Source organism: Neolamprologus multifasciatus, chromosome 16 (assembly GCF_963576455.1).
Source record: "Neolamprologus multifasciatus chromosome 16, fNeoMul1.2, whole genome shotgun sequence".
NCBI classification, from domain to species: Eukaryota; Metazoa; Chordata; class Actinopteri; order Cichliformes; family Cichlidae; genus Neolamprologus; species Neolamprologus multifasciatus.
Window position 1 is genome coordinate 17,320,187 of NC_140454.1, and position 21,533 is coordinate 17,341,719.

The 21,533-nt window shown below is 40.0% G+C and overlaps 1 protein-coding gene across 1 annotated transcript; it reads left to right on the forward strand.

Annotated features, from left to right (window-relative positions):
• The first annotated feature begins 995 nt into the window (after positions 1-995).
• tbl1x (transducin beta like 1 X-linked) lies at positions 996-21,522 on the forward strand. The gene is made up of 15 exons (XM_085136628.1): positions 996-1,384; positions 15,282-15,386; positions 15,750-15,895; positions 16,211-16,430; positions 16,992-17,124; positions 17,290-17,431; positions 17,535-17,598; positions 17,742-17,839; positions 18,285-18,345; positions 18,461-18,582; positions 18,664-18,738; positions 18,833-18,960; positions 19,516-19,681; positions 19,775-19,876; positions 20,032-21,522. The coding sequence occupies exons 2-15, from the start codon at positions 15,329-15,331 to the stop codon at positions 20,056-20,058; spliced, it is 1,542 nt and encodes a 513-aa protein (XP_084992754.1). The 5' UTR covers positions 996-1,384; positions 15,282-15,328; the 3' UTR covers positions 20,059-21,522.
• Positions 21,523-21,533: the final 11 nt, after the last annotated feature.

Sequence of the window (21,533 nt, forward strand, 5' to 3'; positions counted from 1 at the left end):
CATCTTCGTGACAGGTGAACACACCTGCCAAGACCCCACACGCATTTCAATATCAGACCTTCTTATTGCTGTTTCTTAGAGTTATAGTGTACATAATATTTATTAGTGTCATTTGCACCAAACCTTTGTACACCACCAGTCTTATTTTTGTTTTATTTTATTATTTTTCTTTATCACTGTTGTATATGTAAAAGGTTATTGTGCACTACTATTGTGCATTACCAGGCCTTCAAACCTCTCTCTCTAACCTACCTATCTCTCAATATATCAAAGTGCACGTGTATGCTTGCAGGCCAACCAACTAAAAGCTCGTAATACACCACCATTTCGGTTGAGGCTGGAGCAGTTGTAGCGTTTGTATGGAATATGGAGATGCGCAAGTATTCCTATACATACGGTAACCAAAGGAATGTGTCACACTGATGTCAACTTGTTATTTACTTTCCAAATCTGAATGACTGAGCAAGGCGAAAGGAGAATTAATCAACCGCTGTGTGACCAGGCAGGCGAAAAATAGCGGTGTGTGGGGGGATGGGAAGAGCCCCCGAGAGGCCAGATAGGCAACAACATGCTACACTGTAGTCTCAGCGCACTGTCCTTAAACTGAAACAAGATATCATAGTGCACTTAAGCTCGAGAGCCATGTTTTAATGGTATTAATTATACCGCCTAATCTATATGGGGGGAGGAGGGGGTCAAACTTAATACACGCTCTGCTCAATCCACACGTGCGCAAATATACAAAGTATACAGTAGTTATGCGTTAATAGCACACATAGGTTCCAGACAGCACGTGTATCTTTATATTTTCCATAAGGTGTTAACAAATTGATTTGGCTAATTAGGCCAATCGGATACAAATGAGATAAAACAGTCCCTGGATTATTAACCCCAGAATAGATCGTGTTTATAATAGTCAGGTTTATTAAAGACAGTTTAGCCTTCAACCCCCCGCCCCCGTCCCCCCGCGCTCTCTCTCTCTCCTTTTCTGTGTGTACGTCTCTCTCTCCCTGCCGTTTAGCGCTCGCTGCTGTCTCTTTCTGCTCCTGTTCTCAGTGAACGGTGAGGGTGAAACTCTACAGAGAGTAGCCTGCAGCCTCAGCCACAGAAACTCGGGTTTATTCCAACTTTACCGCCAGTTGTGCGTGTGTGTGCGCGCGTGTGTGTGTGCGTGTCTGGGTGAACACGCTTTGTTAGCACAGCAAATTTAGCCGGCAGTGAGTCACACACACACTCACACACACACCCGCGGTCGGAACTTGAAATGTGACGGTAATCAAAATGGGAGGAAAGTCGTAGCTAGCTCGCTGAAGTTGGAGGTTCTCCTTGTGGAAGAAGAAGGAAGAGGTGGCGGCGGACACCACGAGTTCACTCACAATAAAAGGTAAGCTAAGTAAAGGTCGAGTGGCACTGTTTTGGGCAGCACTGCATTCAGGCTGCTTGTGTGTTTATGTGGGTTAAAAGCGAAGAGGATAATGACTTTGAGAAATTGGTGATTACGGCGTTGATTAGGAGGATACTTGCCGGCACAAAGCTTAGTCACCCATTGACTCCACACGTGTGTTGAAATTCCCGTTTGCGCCTTTTAATTTAGCCTCTTTTGTTCATGATTTTTCAAACAGCCTACTTTTATGCTACATTGTTGTTTTTCTTAAAGAAACATACTCATGCTTAACCTTATGTAGCCGACCTGTGGACTACTTTTACTAAACCGATTTAAGTTTTAGAGGTTCAAGGTTGTCCCATTGTGGTGACTGATTAGTTTGTCTACTTTGGTGGAAATGTGCTACAGAAGTCAAACAACATTAAGCTGCACTTTAGGTCATTTTGTTTGAGCTAAAGCATGAATGATACATATTTATATTGTCATGCAGACTTAGGAAGCGCATGTGTGGGGGAGGGGAGAGAAATTCAACTGTACTAGACAGTGCCACCAGTTTCAAGGGCCAGTTCATGCTCTTGTATAACTCCAGTTTTAAATTGTTACTGTTAAGCTTATGACCTTCTACCATGCAGCACAGCACAGGCAGACGCTTTTAGAGAAACTCTGCTGTGTAGGAAGGAATATAAATTGTGATAATGCATGTCTACATAACACTCAACAAGCACAGACTACATTAGGAGAGAAATGAGAGATTGAGAAACGTGGTTTGACCTGCCTTTTAAGACTCTAAATAGTGCCTGGAATGATGGGATACAGCTTCAACAGTCTTGTCTGACTTAAGAGAATCAAAGTGCATCTTAATCCAGGTTATTCCAAGTTTTGGCCTTCTCCCAGTTGAATATATCCAAGATAATTAAAAACAAGGATAAACATTGACTTCTTTTAATTAAGAGGATAGGCTCTATGCCTAAACTACATGTGGACCAGTCATGCTTTTGTAACGGTTCACCAAGAGTAGAAAAAAAAAGTTAATGTTGCTATATAAAAAAGATTCAGATGCCAGGACTGGCTAAAACCCCTGCTATTTAAATTCTCTTGTAACCTGATTCTACTTCAGTGGCCCACATAAGTAATGTCAATGTGATGCTCCCATTTCTTGTTGACCTAGTGGCAGTATTTGAATGTTATTTGATCTCAATACGAGTTACATATTTTCTGGGATTTTTTTTTTTTTTTGCTGAACAGCCATGCCACAGCATGTCAGTTCCCTTTAGGGCAGGACTCCAAGACAGCCACCCTACAACAGGAATTTTCTTCTGTTTTAACCTCTCCATTGTTGGTTCATTTTTTTTTTTTTTTTGGCTTTGGGTGATTATCTTGTGTCATCACCCAACATCTCCTAAGCTTGAGGTCGTTGATATCAATCATGCCATTCTCTTGTAAATTTTCTTATTACTGTGTCAATTTCATTGTTTCTTCAAGCACTGTAAGGCGGGGTGGCCAATTAATTTTCCCAAGAGGCCACATGAGAAACTAGGAGTGTTATGGAAGGCTAAACTCAGTTTTGTTTATCACTTTTTGAACTGCTAGCAGTAAGAGTAAATGTCACAGTTGGGCCTTAATTGTGGCCCCTGAAGTAAAAATGCAGTCCCAATCCATAATACTACCTCCACCATACTTCACAGTTGGTCTTAGTGTCATCCAGTGAATTTTCTTTTCAAAGCAAGGAGTTTCTGCTTTTTTATTTATTTTTTATTTATAGCAGCAGGAATGTCTACTTTTACTTGGAGACATTTTTTATGATTTTGAATTTGCTGAACACCCAGGTCTATAAAAATGCTTCCTTTTCTAGCATTTTCCATTTTTATAATGGTTTTTCCAAGGTCCTGTGAAATTTGAGGCATAGTTCACATGAAGAAGTCTGTTTTTTTTCTTCCTTCTTTTTTTGACGAGACTAGACTTTTTTTTGAGGTTACAGTTTAGCAGCTTCCCAATCCTCATTGATGACCTAATTTATAAGGAGGTGCACGTCTACAACGGACACTTATAATCTCATTTCCAGCCTGTACTGTGACTAGTTTATTTTATGTGCTTAATAGTTTACCTTGCAAATTTACCATACATATGGAGTGTGTGCACACTGGATAGTAATGCCCGATTATCATTAATTGTTTATGTAATGTCACTTACAAAGAGTAAGGGAAAAAAAGAAAAGGTCTCATGTATGACCGGTGTGTAAAATGTTTGAGTTTCAAGCAGGATATTCTTTTAGATTGAGTTGTTTAAATGCACTTTCTTGTGCTGTGTTGTTTTCTAAAGATCTGGTGTGACGAGTGTCTTAAACAGTTTTTGCAACCAGTTGCTCCACTTCAGTCCAGTAGTTGGTGGGAATGTAGAAGACAACTGTGATGACTCAATATAAAGTAAGGGGTAGGCAACACTGCAACAACAGCGAACATGTAGGAGATTCAAGTCTTGCTGCAGTTTAATGTGATTTACTGCTTTAGAATTGGGGTCACTGACTCAGCGCAGGAAGAGAGATGAGCAATAGCAGCAAAGTGAATTCAGAACACCCCAAATGCTGGACTTCAAGTAAATAAACTTGCAAGCTGTTGCTGAGATTGTCCGTGACTTTATTGAGGCTGAATTAAAATGCTACTCCAGCCAAATTTACTAAGATCATTCACGCTATGTAAAATAATTTCTCCATAACCCAATCTAGACTGCTTACCGTGCGGTGAAAACCTGTCCTTGGTTGTACGAGTTGTGTTGAACTCTAATTACAGTAGTTACAAAAGGTACAGCTTCAGTGCCACCTGGTAAAAGAACACCAGGATTTAGTTTCAATGTTTTGCCTGTATTAATCTCTAATGTTTACTTCAGCATTAGAATTAATACTCTATAAAGTATGAGTAATGATACAGACTTTAAATCCTTCTTTTCTTAGTGGATTTATTGGTCTTTTTATTTGGCGTTCCAATAAATTGACACAATTACCATTTGTACTGAATCCTCAGGGGGCATAGCCAAATAACATTGTTAGCCTGCTTCGTGACAGGATCTGAGATGAAAGGTGTTCTTTTTAGCTTCCATGCAATACCTGGTCTTGTGTTTAAAAGAAGAAAAAAACATCTCATGGCCTACAGTCTATGAAACATAATAGTTCAATTATTATTTTATTTTTTAACTTATTTATATCTAACTACTGTAAGAAAATGTCAGCTCCACAGTGCAATGACACTGTATTAAAAACAGAAATGTATTCCCTCTTCATAAGTAGGGCAAGGAAGTCCTGTATGTCAGCCTTGTGGTGCTGCAAATCTCTTCACTGGGCTGTCCAAATATTTCTGTAGCAGTATTTATTTATGATAGACCATGGGGGAAGGTGGGCCATTCTCTCCCTTCAAAAGAGACATGCAGTGTTCAGTGGCGACCAGCCAACTGGTGCACTGGTGGTTACTCTAAAATAACTGCCATACAAGTACTGACTAGTTGAAGGCTGTAGTTATTTATTTGGACATCATTTGGTGTTAGGGTGGTGCTGTTTATCATTGTGTGAGCTACAGCCTATGGTGCCTTCCCTCTGTCCCTACTTAGAATAAAAGTAGAGCAAGTATATATCCCTTTAGGCATCTAAGCGCTAAACAAGTATTAATGTTTAGCGCTTTTCAATTGTAGGCAGATGATCACATCTCTTAAGTGTGACTTGCTTGATTTTTTTTTCTTGTTTTTTGTTACTTTTTAGAAGGATGAATGAAGAAATAGTTGGTGGATGACTTTTCAGGAAGTTGTGCAAGCACATACTTGCCAGAGTGGGAAAGTTCTTTACTGATGGTCATATTGTGTTTTTGTCTAAGTCTTAATCTTCATCCCGAGTCAGCCACGTAAGCTTATCTTATCTTTTGTGGAGCAATCAGTGTAGTTATGCATGCAAAGTTTGTCATCATCATCTTAGCCACTCCTTGCTACATCATTTAACAAAGACTTGTGCACCGTTTGGAAACTGGGCTTAAATATTGATTGAATATTGCGATTTGATATGTGAGAGAATCCCCTAGTTATGATGGATTCACAGTTGTTTCTGAATTATATTTTATTTATTTTAAAAAAAAATCAACATCTGTATGTTTTTGGTTTGTTTGTTTTTTAAAATCTCTTTATAATTCCAGTCACTTGAAAGGCTGTAATTCAAACTTTGCAGTTGCTTGGGCTTCTGGGTTTGCAGTATGCTGGTGGAAACCCTGCAGTGTATGTGTGCATGCTTGGGTTTTGTCAGTAACACTGAAATTCCACAGTTCTCAAAAGGACAGGATTATGTTAGGGCTGTTAGAATTGGCCCAAAAGACATTTCGTTATTCCTTTACCAAAATCCACTCGGGTTCAAACCATTATTGCATATTAGACGTATCTGCAGCATGTCTGCAAGCAGGCATACCACTACAAGGAGACATCATGTCTTACATAGTTATTTTATTTAAAGTTGTTTATTTTTAGATTGATTTGAGTGAAAATCACACTTGAGCTCAGCTGTGAACTCCCTGCCATCAAAACCACATGGTTGTTACAGAATTATTCACTCTTGTCAGACCCTGGACTTACATTTCATTTTCAGTCACTGATAGTGACAAGCTGTAACTTCTGTCCATGCTTTTAGACTGTCTGCTGGTGTAGTGCAAAATGTAAGGATCCTGATGACTGAATTTAGCCTGAAGTAGTTAGAAGAACTATAAAGAAGTTTGAAAAACGAAATTAAAATAATCAGGGAAATGTTGTGACTTAACACATTATTTACCTTATTGTGGAAGGCTTAATTGTTTGCTCCCTGTATTTCCTTGCACCAGCAGCTGTGTGTCTGAAATCTGAAGCAGCAAGCAGCTCTGCTGTTTCCACTCTGCCACTGTGCAACATTGTGGGTAAATATTTCCACATTAACGGTCCTGTTCCCAGCTGCTGGGTCTAAAAACTTTACTGGTAGAAACTCTGCATTGCATTCTGTGTGGCTTGCAAGATAAGACAAATGGCACAACAGTGTTGCTTGTCGTTTTTGTTTTTCCAAAGAATATTATTTATTTGTATGTATTTTATGATTTTATAGTTAGATTATATTGATTATATAATCCAATTTAGACTACTTGTTGACAGCCTCATGTTATGTAGGTTAGTTCATTCAACTAGCCAACATCCACCTCATAATAAGTGATTTCCATTTTATTTGTGGAGGTGGTGTGTAGGTGCTTGGGCCAGGTGGGCTGTCAGCCATGTACCACAATGTTGGAAACCCTGCATTAAGGTGAAAGGTATCTCTCTTGCTCTCTCTGTGGGCTGGCAATAGGGGTGCTGCAACAGCAGCACTGTCTTTGTGGACAACAGCTGTTCAGTGAGGTAGCTATATGCAGAGATTGAGGCAGGCAGTATGGCTCGAGCATCACACCAGTGCCATTTTTATGCCATTATACTAAGAGCAGGGCGATATGACCAAAAATATTTATCACGATATAGATTTGAAAATTTCCGATAACGATGTAACTGACTATAATTGACACTAGACAAAATACTTTACAACTCCACAATTTTATTAGTGCAAAAAAAAACATGAATGTATTTTCACTTAAACAAGCAGCTGTTTTATGCATTAAAGTTATATAAAAATGTAACAGTACAAATGCAAATTCCTTGCTGACAGTTTAACCAAAAGGCATTTCCAGTGAAAACTGGCTGACATATCCTCAGCATAACGAAGTATAATATCCACAAAACATAAAAAGAGCTTATACACATGCAATACGGTAATATTATGTTGAAGCACCGTACGTATCCATCCGCCGTAATGCTCCGACAATCCATCAAGCGGTGCGGCTTCGTAGTTTAGCAAAGTCGTACTAAAACATTTGACAGATTTTCGAGCACCGTGTACGACATAAAATCGTTTCGAGGTCAGTAAACACAACCAGAATTCATACATAAGGCACACGGGATTATAAGTGGCACTGTCGATTTTCAGAAAAATCAAAGGATTGATTTTAAGTGTGCCGTATTTCCCAAAAAACACGGTAATAATGACGGTCCACTAGCATGCTCTGCCAAAAATAGTGCTTTGTTGTGTATCTGACAGACGAAAGCTAAACCAGTTCCACACCACTGAAGTTGCAGCATTTTTACAAACCAGTTCAGGTTCATCCGTTTCATTCAACGATCCGCTTTCGCCCTTGTCATTCTCCATCGCCGCCGTGCCTTTTTCACCATGTGCATATGAAAACAAAGGCACTGCGCATGCGCGTTTTACCCATATTCTATTGTGATATTTCATTTTCTTGTCATTGCCCAACATTATACCGGTATTACCGTGAATGGTATGATATGGCCCAGCCCTAATTACAATACCACAGAGAGAAACCCAGTGATTCTCTTTGAGCAAGCATGTGGTGTCAGTGGGGATGGAGGGGGGAAAGCTCCTTTCAAAAGAGAAGGCAACCATCGAGCTTGACACTAGAAGTGAAGATAGAAAAGAAGACCACAGGGAAACAACAAACACTGAGCTCAGAGGGCTTGTATCTGAAGACCAGGAGTGTGCAGCTCTGAGTCCAGAGATACCGGCAGAAAGACACAATGAGAGAGGACATGTAGAGGAACAAAGAAGCACAAACTACAGATGGTAGAAGGCAGAAAGTTAATGCATGCAACTCTGACATTTAAATGCACGCCAACTGAAAGCCTTAATAAAGGCATTCAAAAAAACAGAATAGAGTTGAGGGGAGGCTAAGTGCATCATGCAGCAGCTGGATGTATATGCAACAGTATTTAAGATCAGTTTTTTTTACACAGCAATAGCAGTGTTTAGTTTTTTGTTTTCTTCGTTTATGCTTAAAATTGCAACAGGATATCGCAAAAAGACATTTTCATAGTTTTGGCCAAGAAGCAAAAATGAATGTACTTCTGTAAAATGTGGTAGTAGTATTCTGTGACTGTCTATAATTGTGTGTATTTCCATGACCCATATACTCATGCGGTTGCAAGAGGAAACCCTAAAATGTCCCAAACTTTTATTGCTCGTGTGCAGTCAGTTGTTCAGCATGGAAGATGCTGTGTGGAGAACACAGACAGAGGGAAATCTTTGGTGTGTTGGTGTTTGTGTTACACGGTGTAAATGCTGGCTAAAGAAGCAGCCGTGAGATGGCTTAGAATGAAGATCAGTTTTTCAGCACGCTTCTCTGACTTGTTTGCTTGACCCTGATGTCAGATGGAAGGAAAGCTCAAGGAGAGTGGGGGTATTTAGGGTGGCATGAGCAGCTGTTGACGGAGAAGCATGAGCCTTTGGTCACCATAGCAACACTTGTATTGCCCACACTGGTGTGTCTCGGTGTTTACAGCTCATTTGTGCTATCCTCATTTTGATGAAGAAAAAGAAATGCCTTGCAGAGGCTTCTGAAATGACTACTAACTTGTTAAGGATTCTTTATTACTATTGAATAAATACACAAACACTATAATGGTTACTTTTTTTTTCGGGTAGTGAAATAGTGTTTATGCAAAAGCTTGTTAAGACATACTGTACACTCCCATAGAGATGTAATACTTTCAGTTCCTGTCAGTGGTGTAGACAATGGCCGCATTTGCGTAATGTCAACACAGCCAAAACACTTCCAAATGCTCTATTCATTATTCATTTAGGCGTTTATTATCAGACGTGCAGATAATTCACTCTCCGCTTCGCTTGGTATGCACTGGCCTAGATGTAAAACCACATAAATTTGTGAAGTTCTAACTGAGCGATGGGAAAGGTGGATTTCTATGTTGTTTGTGTGCTGCCTTCAGCATGAAGGGAGAAAAAAAAAAACCTTTGTGTCCCAGAATCTCCTCCACACAATGTACTTATTTGCCACCCACCCCCACAAAGCCATATACACAGGCATGCCCTACAGTGACTAGTTCTCGATACGCTCATGTGAATGTATGTATGTATGAAAGAAGCTTATCTGGAGACGCCAAATTAATAGCTTACCAGTAACCTGGTTATTTTGTCTTCAGTGTAGCTTGTCAGTAATCAGATTTATTTCCAGTTCCATGCTGTATGCTTTTAAACTAATCCAATATAGTAACATTTTAATATATGCAATAATTTGTTGTACTTGCATGACAAAATGATGCATCTGTCATCAGCCAAAATGACCAAAATCATTTAGGCAAGAATGTGCCTAGGTGTGGGCAGGTTGTTTCATGTAGCGGATAAAAAGCTGTTAAGAATGATTAGAGCAATATAGCACTTTTTATTTTTAAGGAATAAAGATGCTACATTTAGACTTAACAGTAGTTAATAATTTTGTAACGTGTGAGAGAGATGGATGATCTCATTTAGATGTTTTTACTAGAAATAATCAGTCATTTTAGCCCTCTTCTGTTATAAAATGAAAGCAGTTTTAGAGTGTACTCTTTGATGATGAAAATACAGATTCATCTTCTTTTGAGTCATATGCTCTGTTTATTAAAATAATTGATATTTTGCTCTCTTATGGTTACAAATTTAGGGTCTGCGCTAATAGAGAAGACACCTGGGAATTCCCTGCTTTGAACACTATAATACTAGTTTGGTTTCAACTGAGAAAATTAAATGTCACCCGTATGCAACTGAGAGATGACATTTTTATTTGATGTTGACAAGTTTTGCATGAGGGTGGATCTTGGGTCCTGAATGGAAACAATTATGTTGGCTCCATCAGTGATCCTTAGTCTGTTGCCATTTTCCAATTATTTCCCAGGGAGAAACCCTCTTTTCCAGTGTCTTTCTTGTGATTGCAAATTCACTCATATTGCCGTGTCTAATAAGGAGTACAAATTTGACTTGTAATTTTGCGAGGATCATAGGATTGGGTGTGTTTGATGAAGCTCTAGTGGGACTGAATGCCCTCATTAATGTGTTATGTGGGATTCATGGTATCATGTTTGTGTCCATTTGCAAATGTATTTGGTTACACAGAGTGAAGGTGTATGGGTATACAACCTATGCAGACATGCTTGCATGTAGACTTCAAAAAGGAAAAAAGAACAAAAAAAAGGCAGACAGAAGCTGCAGTGGTCACACAACTATGCCAGCCGCTTCAGCCTCATGACTCATCATGCTGAAAGATCTAGTAGCCCAGTCCTTGTAGTTCCAGGCATGGTTGGAGACCCTATAGAAATTTTTTTTTTTCTTTTCCGCAACTCATTACTGTAACAGGTAATTTCACGTGTGAGATGCACTCATCCAAAGGTGTGGTAATGTGTGGGTGTAGTCACTGGTTGGAATGAAAAACCTGCAGACTTCCATTGCACTTGGCTGGCCACCCCTGGTAAACATTAAGTGTTTCCACCCATAGCAAGCATGGGAGAAGTGTTTCCCCTAGAGACCGAAGGCTACCATCCCCCATCATTTGCCGACCTACATTGACTGTCATTTAGTGAATCACTGAGAAAGGCAAAGGACAATGCACAAATGGTTGTTGTTGTGATTACCTGTGTGGGGATCATTATCACAATGCACCCTTCCACTGTCCCCTTTGCCCCCCCCACTGCAGCCCAAACCAGAAGCTTCAAAGGCGGGTTTTACTCAGCAGAGCAGTTCAAGAGAAAATGGCTGCTGTTTCCAGGTCTTGTTTGCACATCTGTCAGGAGTTGACTGTTCAGGAGAAAATGGGGTCCGTGGTATGCAGGGTTTTTTTTATAACATCGTTCTATTCAAGCCTGCATGTGTAAGAGATGCCTGAATGTGTGTTTTTCTGTGCTTTATTATTATTATTATTATTATTATTATTATTATTATTATTATTTTACAGCCAAATGTTGATGTTCAGAAAGCATTTGATTTGATTTTTAGTAAGGTTTTCACAGGAAAAGATCTAAGATTTCTGCACAAGGTATTATTCGATTTGCTGTGAAATTTTTTTCTATCTATGCACATTTTTTTAAATCAACACATGCTGTTTTAAATGCTTAAATAGTTGCATTTAAACGGTTTCATATGTAATCCTTTCATTTTCCTTAAGGGGAATATCAGTATTTTGTTGTTGATCTGTTTTTGCGCAGTTTAGAGAAGCTTGATATTTAAAACTCTTGGTTTATGTATTGAAGCAGGTTTCCGAGCTTTATAACCACCCCTTTTCCAAAAAAAGTTAATTAATTAATTAATTAATTTGAAATTTGACTTCATACAAATTAAGATTTGACCAGCTTTCATACCACTCTCCAGTCTTTCATCTGATATCCCTCTGTGGTCACAGTTCAAAATGTGAAGCTCAAGGAAGTTGGAAAAACGCTGTAACAGCATAGCATGACTATTTGAGTTCCCCCTCCCCCAACGCTGCCACCTTCTGTGAATTGCATCGTATGTTAGTCATGTCAGTTTCTTAGGAATGTACTAATTTATCGACAGAGCATCTGTAGAGGGAAGTGTTAGGTGCTGACTATCCGTGGTCTTTCTGCAAAAAGAATAAAAAGGAAAAGAAAAGAGACATCTGTTCTTATATCAGACATCCAGTTTCAGATTTCTTGTGAGTCTTTGAGTATCAGCTAGTACCTGCTATTTCTACATTCACATTATATGCTATGATAAGATCAAATCCAAAGCTGTAGTACCTGTTAAATAAACCAACTATGCAGTAACTGGGCAGAAAAACATACTGGCAAAAGTCTAAGTTGTCTATTTCAACACTGAAAATATCTCAAAGCATTCAGCCACAGCATTGCTGGGCATTGTTGTCGCGTTTTTTTAGCCAGCAGCAGAGGCACAGTCCTGGCACAATATTGCTTTAGTATTGTGCTGTTGCTGCACAGAGCTAACCAGACCCGTGTCTACATGTTGCCACTGTGTCACTTGGGGACACTGTCAGATATGTGGAACAGCCAGTAATGTGTGCTACTTTGTTCAGTTTTGGCTCTTGTTGGTTCTCTGGCTTTCGCTCTGTTGCAGAGAAGACACAATTCATAATTTAAATGTATAGACTGTTCTCTGCAGCCATTGTTGATGTTTTTAATGTGTGCTTCTTATTTATGTATTAATTTGTAATTTTGTGATTCTTCTTCTTTGTGGTGCACACTCACCACTCACACTTTCCTGTTTTAATCAGCTTTTCAACCAGTTGGCTTTAAACCTGTAATCTTGTAATGTCATCAGTCAGGCAACATACTGTTGGCTTTCTGAAGGACTGCACTCCAGCATCTGCGTTGGTTTCAATCCAGTAATTGTGTTATCTGTGTAGCCGTAGAGCTACACTTGACATCCACGCACGACCATAAATTGAGCAGAAATCAGAGAGCTGAATTGAGGTCTGGGTCATAGTGTGCTGGTATACAGGGATATGCACATGAATTCACATTAGCACATCACTTCGCATTAACATATCATGATTTCAGAAACAATGACGTGCTATGTGAACACTAAGGAGGCATTAAGCAGGCTTTGTTTGGTTTAGTGGGATGGTCAAAGGTGGATTATGAGGGCGTCGTCTTAGAGGCAATATAGTGAGAGTGGCTGCAGTGAGCCTGATGTCCTCAGCAGGGATGCTCATAATTGACACATTAGGTGATTTTTATCAACTCTAGCAATTTCCCTTTTTATTTATTTATTTATTTATTTATTTTGCTTTGCAGTCACATGTTTTCCATTTGACAGAGTTGATACGATTGTAGAGCTATATTTTCTTCCGCCTGTAAATGGTGTCAATATCACCATGCAGGCATGTTCGTTGTGATGTGGTTTTATTTTTTTGTCTGTTTTAATACCGTCTCTAAGACGAAGTGAAGACAGGAAACTCTTAAGATGATAATTGTAGCTTAATATAGAAAACAGATGGGTACTTCTGTAACTGTTGCTCACACGCTGATTTGTATTTCAGATGCGTCATCCGATTTCTCGTATGTGTATTTGTCACATGAAGACTGGTTTTGCTGGAGTGCAATTTGCTGCTTTGTTTCCGTTGATTGATAGGACATTAATCAAATCTGCCAGCTGAGAGACTGAAAGCATTTCACAAAGTAGGGTTACGTGTTTCATTGTTGAGTATTTTTCTCTTACCTGTGCAATAAGTGACATGAATCAGATTTCTATCTCAAACTAAGCCGTGTGGTTTACGATCAGTCAACAATGTCTTTGATTTTATTTGCATGTTGCTAAGCACATTAGACAGCCCTCTAATAAGTCCTACAAATCCTACGACCCTGTAAGCATACGATCAGTTTGAATGTCTCATGTTTTTTCTGTGCTTATCTGAGTTCATCTGAACTGATAAACCTTTGCAGGACAGAAGTTGGCATCTTCTCTGGTTAGGCCCAGTGTTTAGTCAAAGGAGTCTTGAATGCCGAGCGTGTTGTGTAATGGACGGTTGCATCATGTGCCCATCTGATAGAGGCTTTATTGGTGCTGCTGATGAGACCAGCATCTCTCTCTCTAGACTCTCATTTAATAATGTTGCCAGTTGTTTGGTATGTAGCTATAGTGGCCCTGGGAGCAGTGGCTGAACACTTTGATGTGACTAGTCTGTCTTAGTCCCATATGTAAGCTAATTAGCTAAAGGGGAAACATGAGGGCTGTGACCAGAACTGGGTACATCGATGAAGGTAGACAAGCTTAGCATTGTTTATTCTTTGGAAAAAGAGGGCAAAAGAACTCTTACCTTGAGTGAAATGTGTCTGTCATTATCATATGCTTCAGCAATCGAGGAAATGAGAATAAAACTGTTGTCCATGTAATGCTTCTGACATTCACTTATATGTTTTGCAGTTGCGAGCGTCTTTGCTCCTAGTATAATGGCATAGTCTTTTATGTTCAAAAATATAAAAGCAGCTTGCTGCACCAGTTAGAGGTAGCTATTATTCCAGTCCTCAGCATCTCTATGGGGCTACAACAAAGGTAGACCCAATTTGAAAGAATATACCAAGGTGAAAGAGTGAATAATTCATGTTGAGTAAAATGTTCAAGCCCTCTGGCTTTATGCCCACTGGTAATTGGGACAACACCGCTCTGTCTATTTTGCTCGATCTCTCTTGTTGCTATGCTACCAAAGGGAATCTTGAGTGGGCCTGGATAGTGTATGGAATGAAAGTTGGACAGCCATGCAGTCTTCATAGCTGACAGCATCCCTTTATGTCTCTTTATGGCGAAATGTCCATCTGTTTACCTCTTATTGGGAGAGCAGGAAATGGTTAGATGTGTGTCTTTGTGCATTCCCAGATTTAATTTGGTTCCTTTGCTTTGTTGTCTGCTGCTCTGACATTTTCGTTCTTGTGGTATTTACTATAAATTTGTGTGTGTTTACATTGTTTCTGTGGGTGTATATACAAGGTTTTTTTCCAGCTTTATTTACTCTGTTCTTGTAAAGCATGTGGAAGATTATGAACAGTACAGCAACATTCATCAGCCTGAGGACAAAAATTGTTAGAATTAACAATGTTACTCCTTCATTTTGATTTAATTGTTAATGTAAGTATTGTTAAATACTTGTATTTGTTTAAACTGGAAGGTTAGGTGGGCTGCTATGATTAATTGTAAGTCACTAGATGGGCAGTAGAGTCATGCTTGATATCCTAAAATCAAAGCTTATTCCATCTACTTGCTTTTTGTTCTGAATGTAGATTTTTGGGAGGAACTAATCCAGCGCTTAACAACATCAGAGGATCGACTCATGCAGTAGTGGTTAAGACCAGAGTGTGAATGAACTAACAGGAAGTGGAAGTGAGGGCTTTCCCGTGCGTGTGTTTGTTTGTCTGCGCATAGCTGTATCACTATGCAAAGACACATTGTGTAACTATTTTTACCAGTAGGAGATGCCAAATGCCATTCGGGTCAATAAAACTATGGATTTGTAAATGTCACATGCCAGAGCACAGACCTAAATATTCATCTCAGCTCCCAATTTTGATCTCTTCTCAGGAGTGAGCTCAGCCTTCCAACATACCTCCTCCTTTCACTGGGCTAAGATGAGTATTACCAGCGACGAAGTGAACTTCTTGGTCTACAGATATCTCCAAGAGTCAGGTTTGCCTCTCAAATGTCTTTTTTTTTTCTTCTTTTTTGTAAATTTAGGATGTAAGCACCATGTGATCTGGATCAGTCCCGAAACCCTAGCTGTTTTCTTTTATTACTGTTTATTGAGACTGTCTGAAGCCATCTGGCAGTGTACAAGCTACTAGCAGCTCTGAGAGGTCAACACTGAAAATTGGCATGCCTTATTGTACTCTCAAATGTCATGCTTGTTATTCCATTTTGTTGTTGTATTCAATTACTCTTAGCTTTGATTGGATCAGACAAGACTTTTCTTTGAATATTTGTGTTGTGTTTGTGCACATCTTGTGCTTGGCACTCTGCTGTTAATGAATGTGAATGGTGTTTTGTTTTCAGGTTTCTCCCACTCAGCATTCACCTTTGGCATTGAGAGCCACATCAGCCAATCCAACATCAATGGAACACTAGTGCCCCCTGCTGCTCTTATCTCTATCCTGCAGAAAGGACTCCAGTATGTGGAGGCAGAAATCAGCATTAATGAGGTGAGGGCTGGGACCTGCTGTTACTGACTCCCACAGATGTCTTCTGTTGCTTAATGATACAAAGACAGACTTTGATCTCAATGCCGACTTGCTAGGGTAACTGCAAGTGCTTACCCCCCACCCCCCCACACACACGCACACACACATTTATGTTGTCTTGTACTGGAAGAAACCCTGAAGTGTGTTTGTATTAGGCTGCCAATTAGGAAGCACTCTTCACCTTTGTAATTGACGATTATCAGGGAAATGAGACGAGTCACTAATTAAAAACCACACCCCTCCACGATGCGTTCTTAACTCCTCTTGTGATGACAGGACGGCACGGTCTTTGATGGTCGGCCGATTGAGTCACTGTCGCTCATTGACGCGGTGATGCCAGATGTGGTGCAGACGCGGCAGCAGGCCTTCCGCGACAGACTAGCCCAGCAGCAGACCACCTGTACCATAGCAGCTTCAACCTCTGGAATCCAGTCCAATGCGCCAAAAAATGGAGAAGCCACTGTCAACGGCGAGGAGAATGGTACTCACAGCATGAGTAAGTTGAACATTAATGTCGTTGGTCGCAGCTTACAGTCACCACATTTTGTCTCTTAACTTTAACCCAAATATCTGAGTCATGACAGAAATGGTGACTCATGTAATACATTTCTGAGGTCTGTTAATGTGACCTCATTTTGTTACAGATGTGTGTCAAGCTCACAGTCAGTTACTGTATATTCAGTTATGTCTGTAGCAGTGATAGTCATTTTCCATTGCCCAACACACGTGTGAAGTAATATGTGATGCATAGGTCAGAGTTTTCTTACTGGAATATAACAGCTTGAGAGTTGCTTTTAAAATTAGAGATGTCATAGTAGTTGAAGCACATCAATATATACTTTAGTTGACTTTTTAGAATAGATTACTGATTTTCTTTGTTGGCCCCCTGTTGCTTGAAAAGTAATATATTCACCTCCTTTGATAATTGTCTAAACTAAATACTGTAAACATTAATGGTAAATCTACAGAATGCTTAAAACTTGCTGAGAATTGTAGGCAAATCTATGTTTTGCGTGTATGTTAATGTACATAAAATATGTATCTGTCCACTCCTCAGATAACCACAGTGAGCCTATGGAGATGGATGTGGATGTTGAGATACCAGCCAGTAAAGCTACAGTACTCCGAGGCCACGAGTCTGAAGTTTTCATCTGTGCCTGGAACCCTGTCAGCGATCTGTTGGCCTCAGGGTCAGTCCCTGTCTGTGCTGAAACACATCTTAATTCATCCTGCATGAATCGTACTGTATTGTAATTATGCTGTGGTGTAAGACATCTAGCTTTATAAAAAAACACTGCTGATAGGTTGTATTTCCACAATCATTTGACCGCCTCCTGTTATGTTGATTGGTTCAGTTCGGGGGACTCCACTGCCAGGATCTGGAACCTGAACGAGAATAATAACTCAATCTCCACCCAGCTGGTGCTGCGCCACTGTATCCGAGAAGGTGGCCAGGATGTCCCCAGCAACAAAGACGTCACCTCCCTAGACTGGAATGTAGGTTTCAGATCATACATCACATCTTTCCTCTCGTACCTTTACCATCTGGTAAACAGGCAGTGCCGTCAGGTAACAGTTCTGTTATGTTGTCGTCCAACAGAGTGATGGGACTCTCCTGGCAACGGGCTCGTATGATGGATTTGCCAGGATATGGACAAAGGATGGTATGTCCTCCATCATTGTCACACATTGTTGTTTCTTTTGCCATTAGATTTTTTTGGCATTGTTGATGTGAAAAATGCAACCTTCGTGACAATTTTGTGAGGGATCTTTTCTAAGAGAAACTGATATTACTCTTATCCATTAGGAAATCTGGCAAGCACACTGGGTCAACACAAAGGGCCCATATTTGCACTCAAGTGGAACAAGAAGGGGAACTGTATTCTCAGCGCTGGTGTAGATAAGGTACTCCTAAAGATCCCCAGGCGTGGATTTGTCTTTCACTAACAATATCCTTATGTTTTGGGGGGTTTTGTTTGCTTTTTTTTGTGTCAAACCAGCCTTTTTTTGCTTATCAGACAAAGACTAAATCTCTGACATATCATTTTCTCATATCCATAACCTAAAATTCTTAACAGTATAAAAACAGGGAAAGAAACTTGAAATTTTTGGCTCACACATTCAATTTTCTTATCTGTCTTTTAAGATTAATTTGTCTTTTTATAGCACAACAGACATTTATTCAAATGGAATGGAGTAAAACTTTACCAAGAAAGGTTAAGCAAATAAAAACTGAGTCGGTGACATTAACTGCCGATGGGTTTATGGACCATCGAACGACAGATGAGGCATGCGCATTTGTGCAGAAAAGTTGAGCTTGTGTTTTAAAATGCAATTGTAACTTTTCCAGACGACAATCATTTGGGACGCACACACAGGAGAAGCCAAACAGCAGTTCCCTTTCCACTCAGGTAAAGCAAATTCATGTATCCAGATAAATGACTGTTATAGATAATGAATATGATACAAAGTGACTGCTGCTCAGTTGTGATCGTGCAACCTTAATGAGTATGGATTTGTGCACAGCCCCAGCACTGGATGTTGACTGGCAGAACAACACCACGTTTGCCTCTTGCAGCACAGACATGTGCATCCACGTATGTCGACTTGGCAGCGACCGCCCCCTCAAGACTTTCCAGGGCCACACGGTGAGCAGCTTTTCTGACCCCATCTCGCACACTAACTTTAGTTCTACTTCAGCATACATGCTAATGAGCGTTGTTTTGCAGAATGAAGTTAATGCCATTAAGTGGGACCCATCAGGTATGCTGCTTGCCTCCTGCTCGGATGACATGACCTTAAAGGTAAGACTAGTCTCCGGTCTTGGAGGTTAAAGAAAACAAACACATTGATTTGTATTCATACATACTTTGCTCTTGCCAATCCCCTCACGTGCAGATTTGGAGTATGAAGCAGGAGTCATGTGTCCATGACCTCCAGGCTCACAGTAAAGAAATCTACACTATCAAGTGGAGCCCCACAGGCCCCAGCACAAATAACCCCAACGCCAACATCATGCTTGCCAGGTAGGAGATTGACTATATATAACTCACATTCAATACCATACACGGCTGCCAATCACACGGGTCAACTTTTAATGAAGTCCTGGCTTGTTGTGTTCACTATGAGCTGTGTGTATGTTGAACCTTATAGATGTGTTTGCGAAGGCCACAAGCCCCGATGCTTCTTAACGAGAAGAAACTATGTCTCAGGCAAAATTTCACCCGGACACAGATGTGCATGCATGTATATATTTCCTAGTTTCTATACTGTGAATGTCCACGGTGCGTAATGACATCCTTGCACATCTGGCACAATTATTCTGCATTTACTTTCATCTTCAGTAAATTTAGAGTTTGATATAACAGGCAATGTGAAATAAGTTAGGACATGGCCTTTAAAAACTGAAATGATGCAAATGGGTAGCTTTCAATAATGGATTTTCCCCCTTTTTTTTCCCGTAACTTCCTTTGCAATATAAAGCAGTGGAAATAAAAACTAGCATTTATTGAAGAAACTGATTATTAGGATGTTTTGATGCTGCTTAACCATCTGATTCCTATCCTCTGTTCTCCACACAGCGCTTCTTTTGACTCTACAGTGCGACTGTGGGATGTTGAACGAGGGGTTTGTATTCATACACTGACCAGGCACCAGGAACCGGTCTACAGCGTGGCCTTCAGCCCTGATGGCAAACACCTAGCCAGCGGCTCCTTTGATAAATGTGTCCACATTTGGAACACTACAGTAAGAGCCGGACTGGAATTTATACTGTGCCAAACGACAGAGAAGAGACAATTAATTGTCATTTATCATCATTTGTTTGTGGCTTTGTTTCAGACTGGAGCCTTGGTGCACAGCTACAGGGGTACTGGTGGCATCTTCGAGGTGTGCTGGAACAGCACCGGAGACAAAGTTGGTGCCAGTGCCTCTGACGGCTCGGTAAGCTGTTTTGATTTTACAATTTTAATTTCAAATAAAACAAAAATGTCAGAAAGCTCTCATGACCAATATTTGAAGAACAGCGAGTAAAAATGCAGACTTGAAATGTAATATTAAAGCTATCTAATTTTTATTTATTTATTTTAACATTCTAGGTTTGTGTTCTCGATCTCCGAAAATAGCCCACTTGATGATTAATCCTGGATTGTGGAGAAAAATGCCTTCTCCTGCCATCAGCAAACACACACTCATTGCTCAAGAAAGGCTGTAAAGGTGAACTGAATGAAAACTCTCACTGGAATAAAACCAGATCACCGCAGCGGTTTTAACTCCAACTGAATTCAGCGCACCTTCCAGTCGATGTGTGTATTTTATGAGAAGCCTGTTTGAGACATAGCGGAAGCTGGCTAAGAGATTCCCCTAGACTGGACACAACTTGCTGGGTGCATCCATGTATTAAAATGGTTCCTTATGATGAAGTGCTGCGATCCCCACGGGCCACTGGTCCACCGTTTTCGGGTTGTGAGGGTAGAAACACACGGATGAGCCGAGATATATAAAGACAAAAGTGTTATTGAGACACTGGTGTTTGGCTGTGAGAGGAAACAAATTGCGAGGAACTTCATGTCCTAATGAAGTAACACAATGAAAGTAGCTGATACTGAAAACTGAATCACTGCTGCTGTCTGTACAACAGTGCTTAATTTCTCCCCAGTGGAGAAACGTTTGTTTCAAGAGTAATTCTCCCTTTCCTTTCCTTTTTTCTTTTCTTCCTCCGTCTTTTCTTTTTTCTTTATTTGTATCTATTTTCCACAGATGGATTTTTGAAAATCCTGAATGTGCCGCTACGAGGTAGTTCTTAGCTCATTTTTAACATCAGGTTCAACAACACAAAAGGAAAGGCCTGCCGAGAAATTGTCCTAACTTCCAAAAATGACCTGTTCGATTCAGTCGTCAGAAAACGTCATTCTGTGGACAAGATGTGAAAAGTGTGCTTTATACAGAGAATTATCTGCCACTCTAGATGTAAATTTAAAGAATGTAAAGATGTAAATTAGATTCATACACAGACTTATATACTGTGTATATATGTTTATATACAGCACACTTTATTGCAATCCTGTAGGGGCTTTTTAATGGCTAGAGCTATCAGATCTTTGCTGATAATTCAAGACAAGACCACTCTTTAAATGAAGTGCATATCTCCTGAGCTTCTTATGTTGCAGTCTTTCTGAAATCTGCCAGTCGTATCCATTTGATTGAGCTTACTTTTCGTTAAGTGAATCACAGAAAAAACATCAGGGAAAATGGCTTGAGCATTGTTGTTCTTCTCTGCTGATCACTAAAAGCCATGGAGGAAATGTACACCGCATCATCTGCATTTGGGAAGTTCTCTTGTTAAAGATATTAGCAGTCATCACTATCCTACTTAGCCTGCTGCTTTTATTTCTGTTTTGTGTGTAAAACAAGTCATCACGGGACTCACAAACCTGTAACTGCCAAGCAGATAAGCAAGGAAAGTTTCTGCAGCTTGTTTTATTATTAGCATGGTTCCTCTCTGGCACTTTTCCTCTGATCAGCCTACTGAAAATTCAGATCATTTGACCAGGAGGTGGATTTTATGCAAAAGCCTTGCTATTGTTTAATTATTTTTTTT

Coding starts and splice junctions, on each gene's coding strand:
- tbl1x (XM_085136628.1), top strand. CDS start 15,329: ATGAGTATTACCAGCGACGAAGTGAACTTCTTGGTCTACAGATATCTC. Junction 16,431..16,991: donor GAATGGTACTCACAGCATGA/GTAAGTTGAACA, acceptor TCCACTCCTCAG/ATAACCACAGTGAGCCTATG. Junction 17,125..17,289: donor AGCGATCTGTTGGCCTCAGG/GTCAGTCCCTGT, acceptor TGATTGGTTCAG/TTCGGGGGACTCCACTGCCA.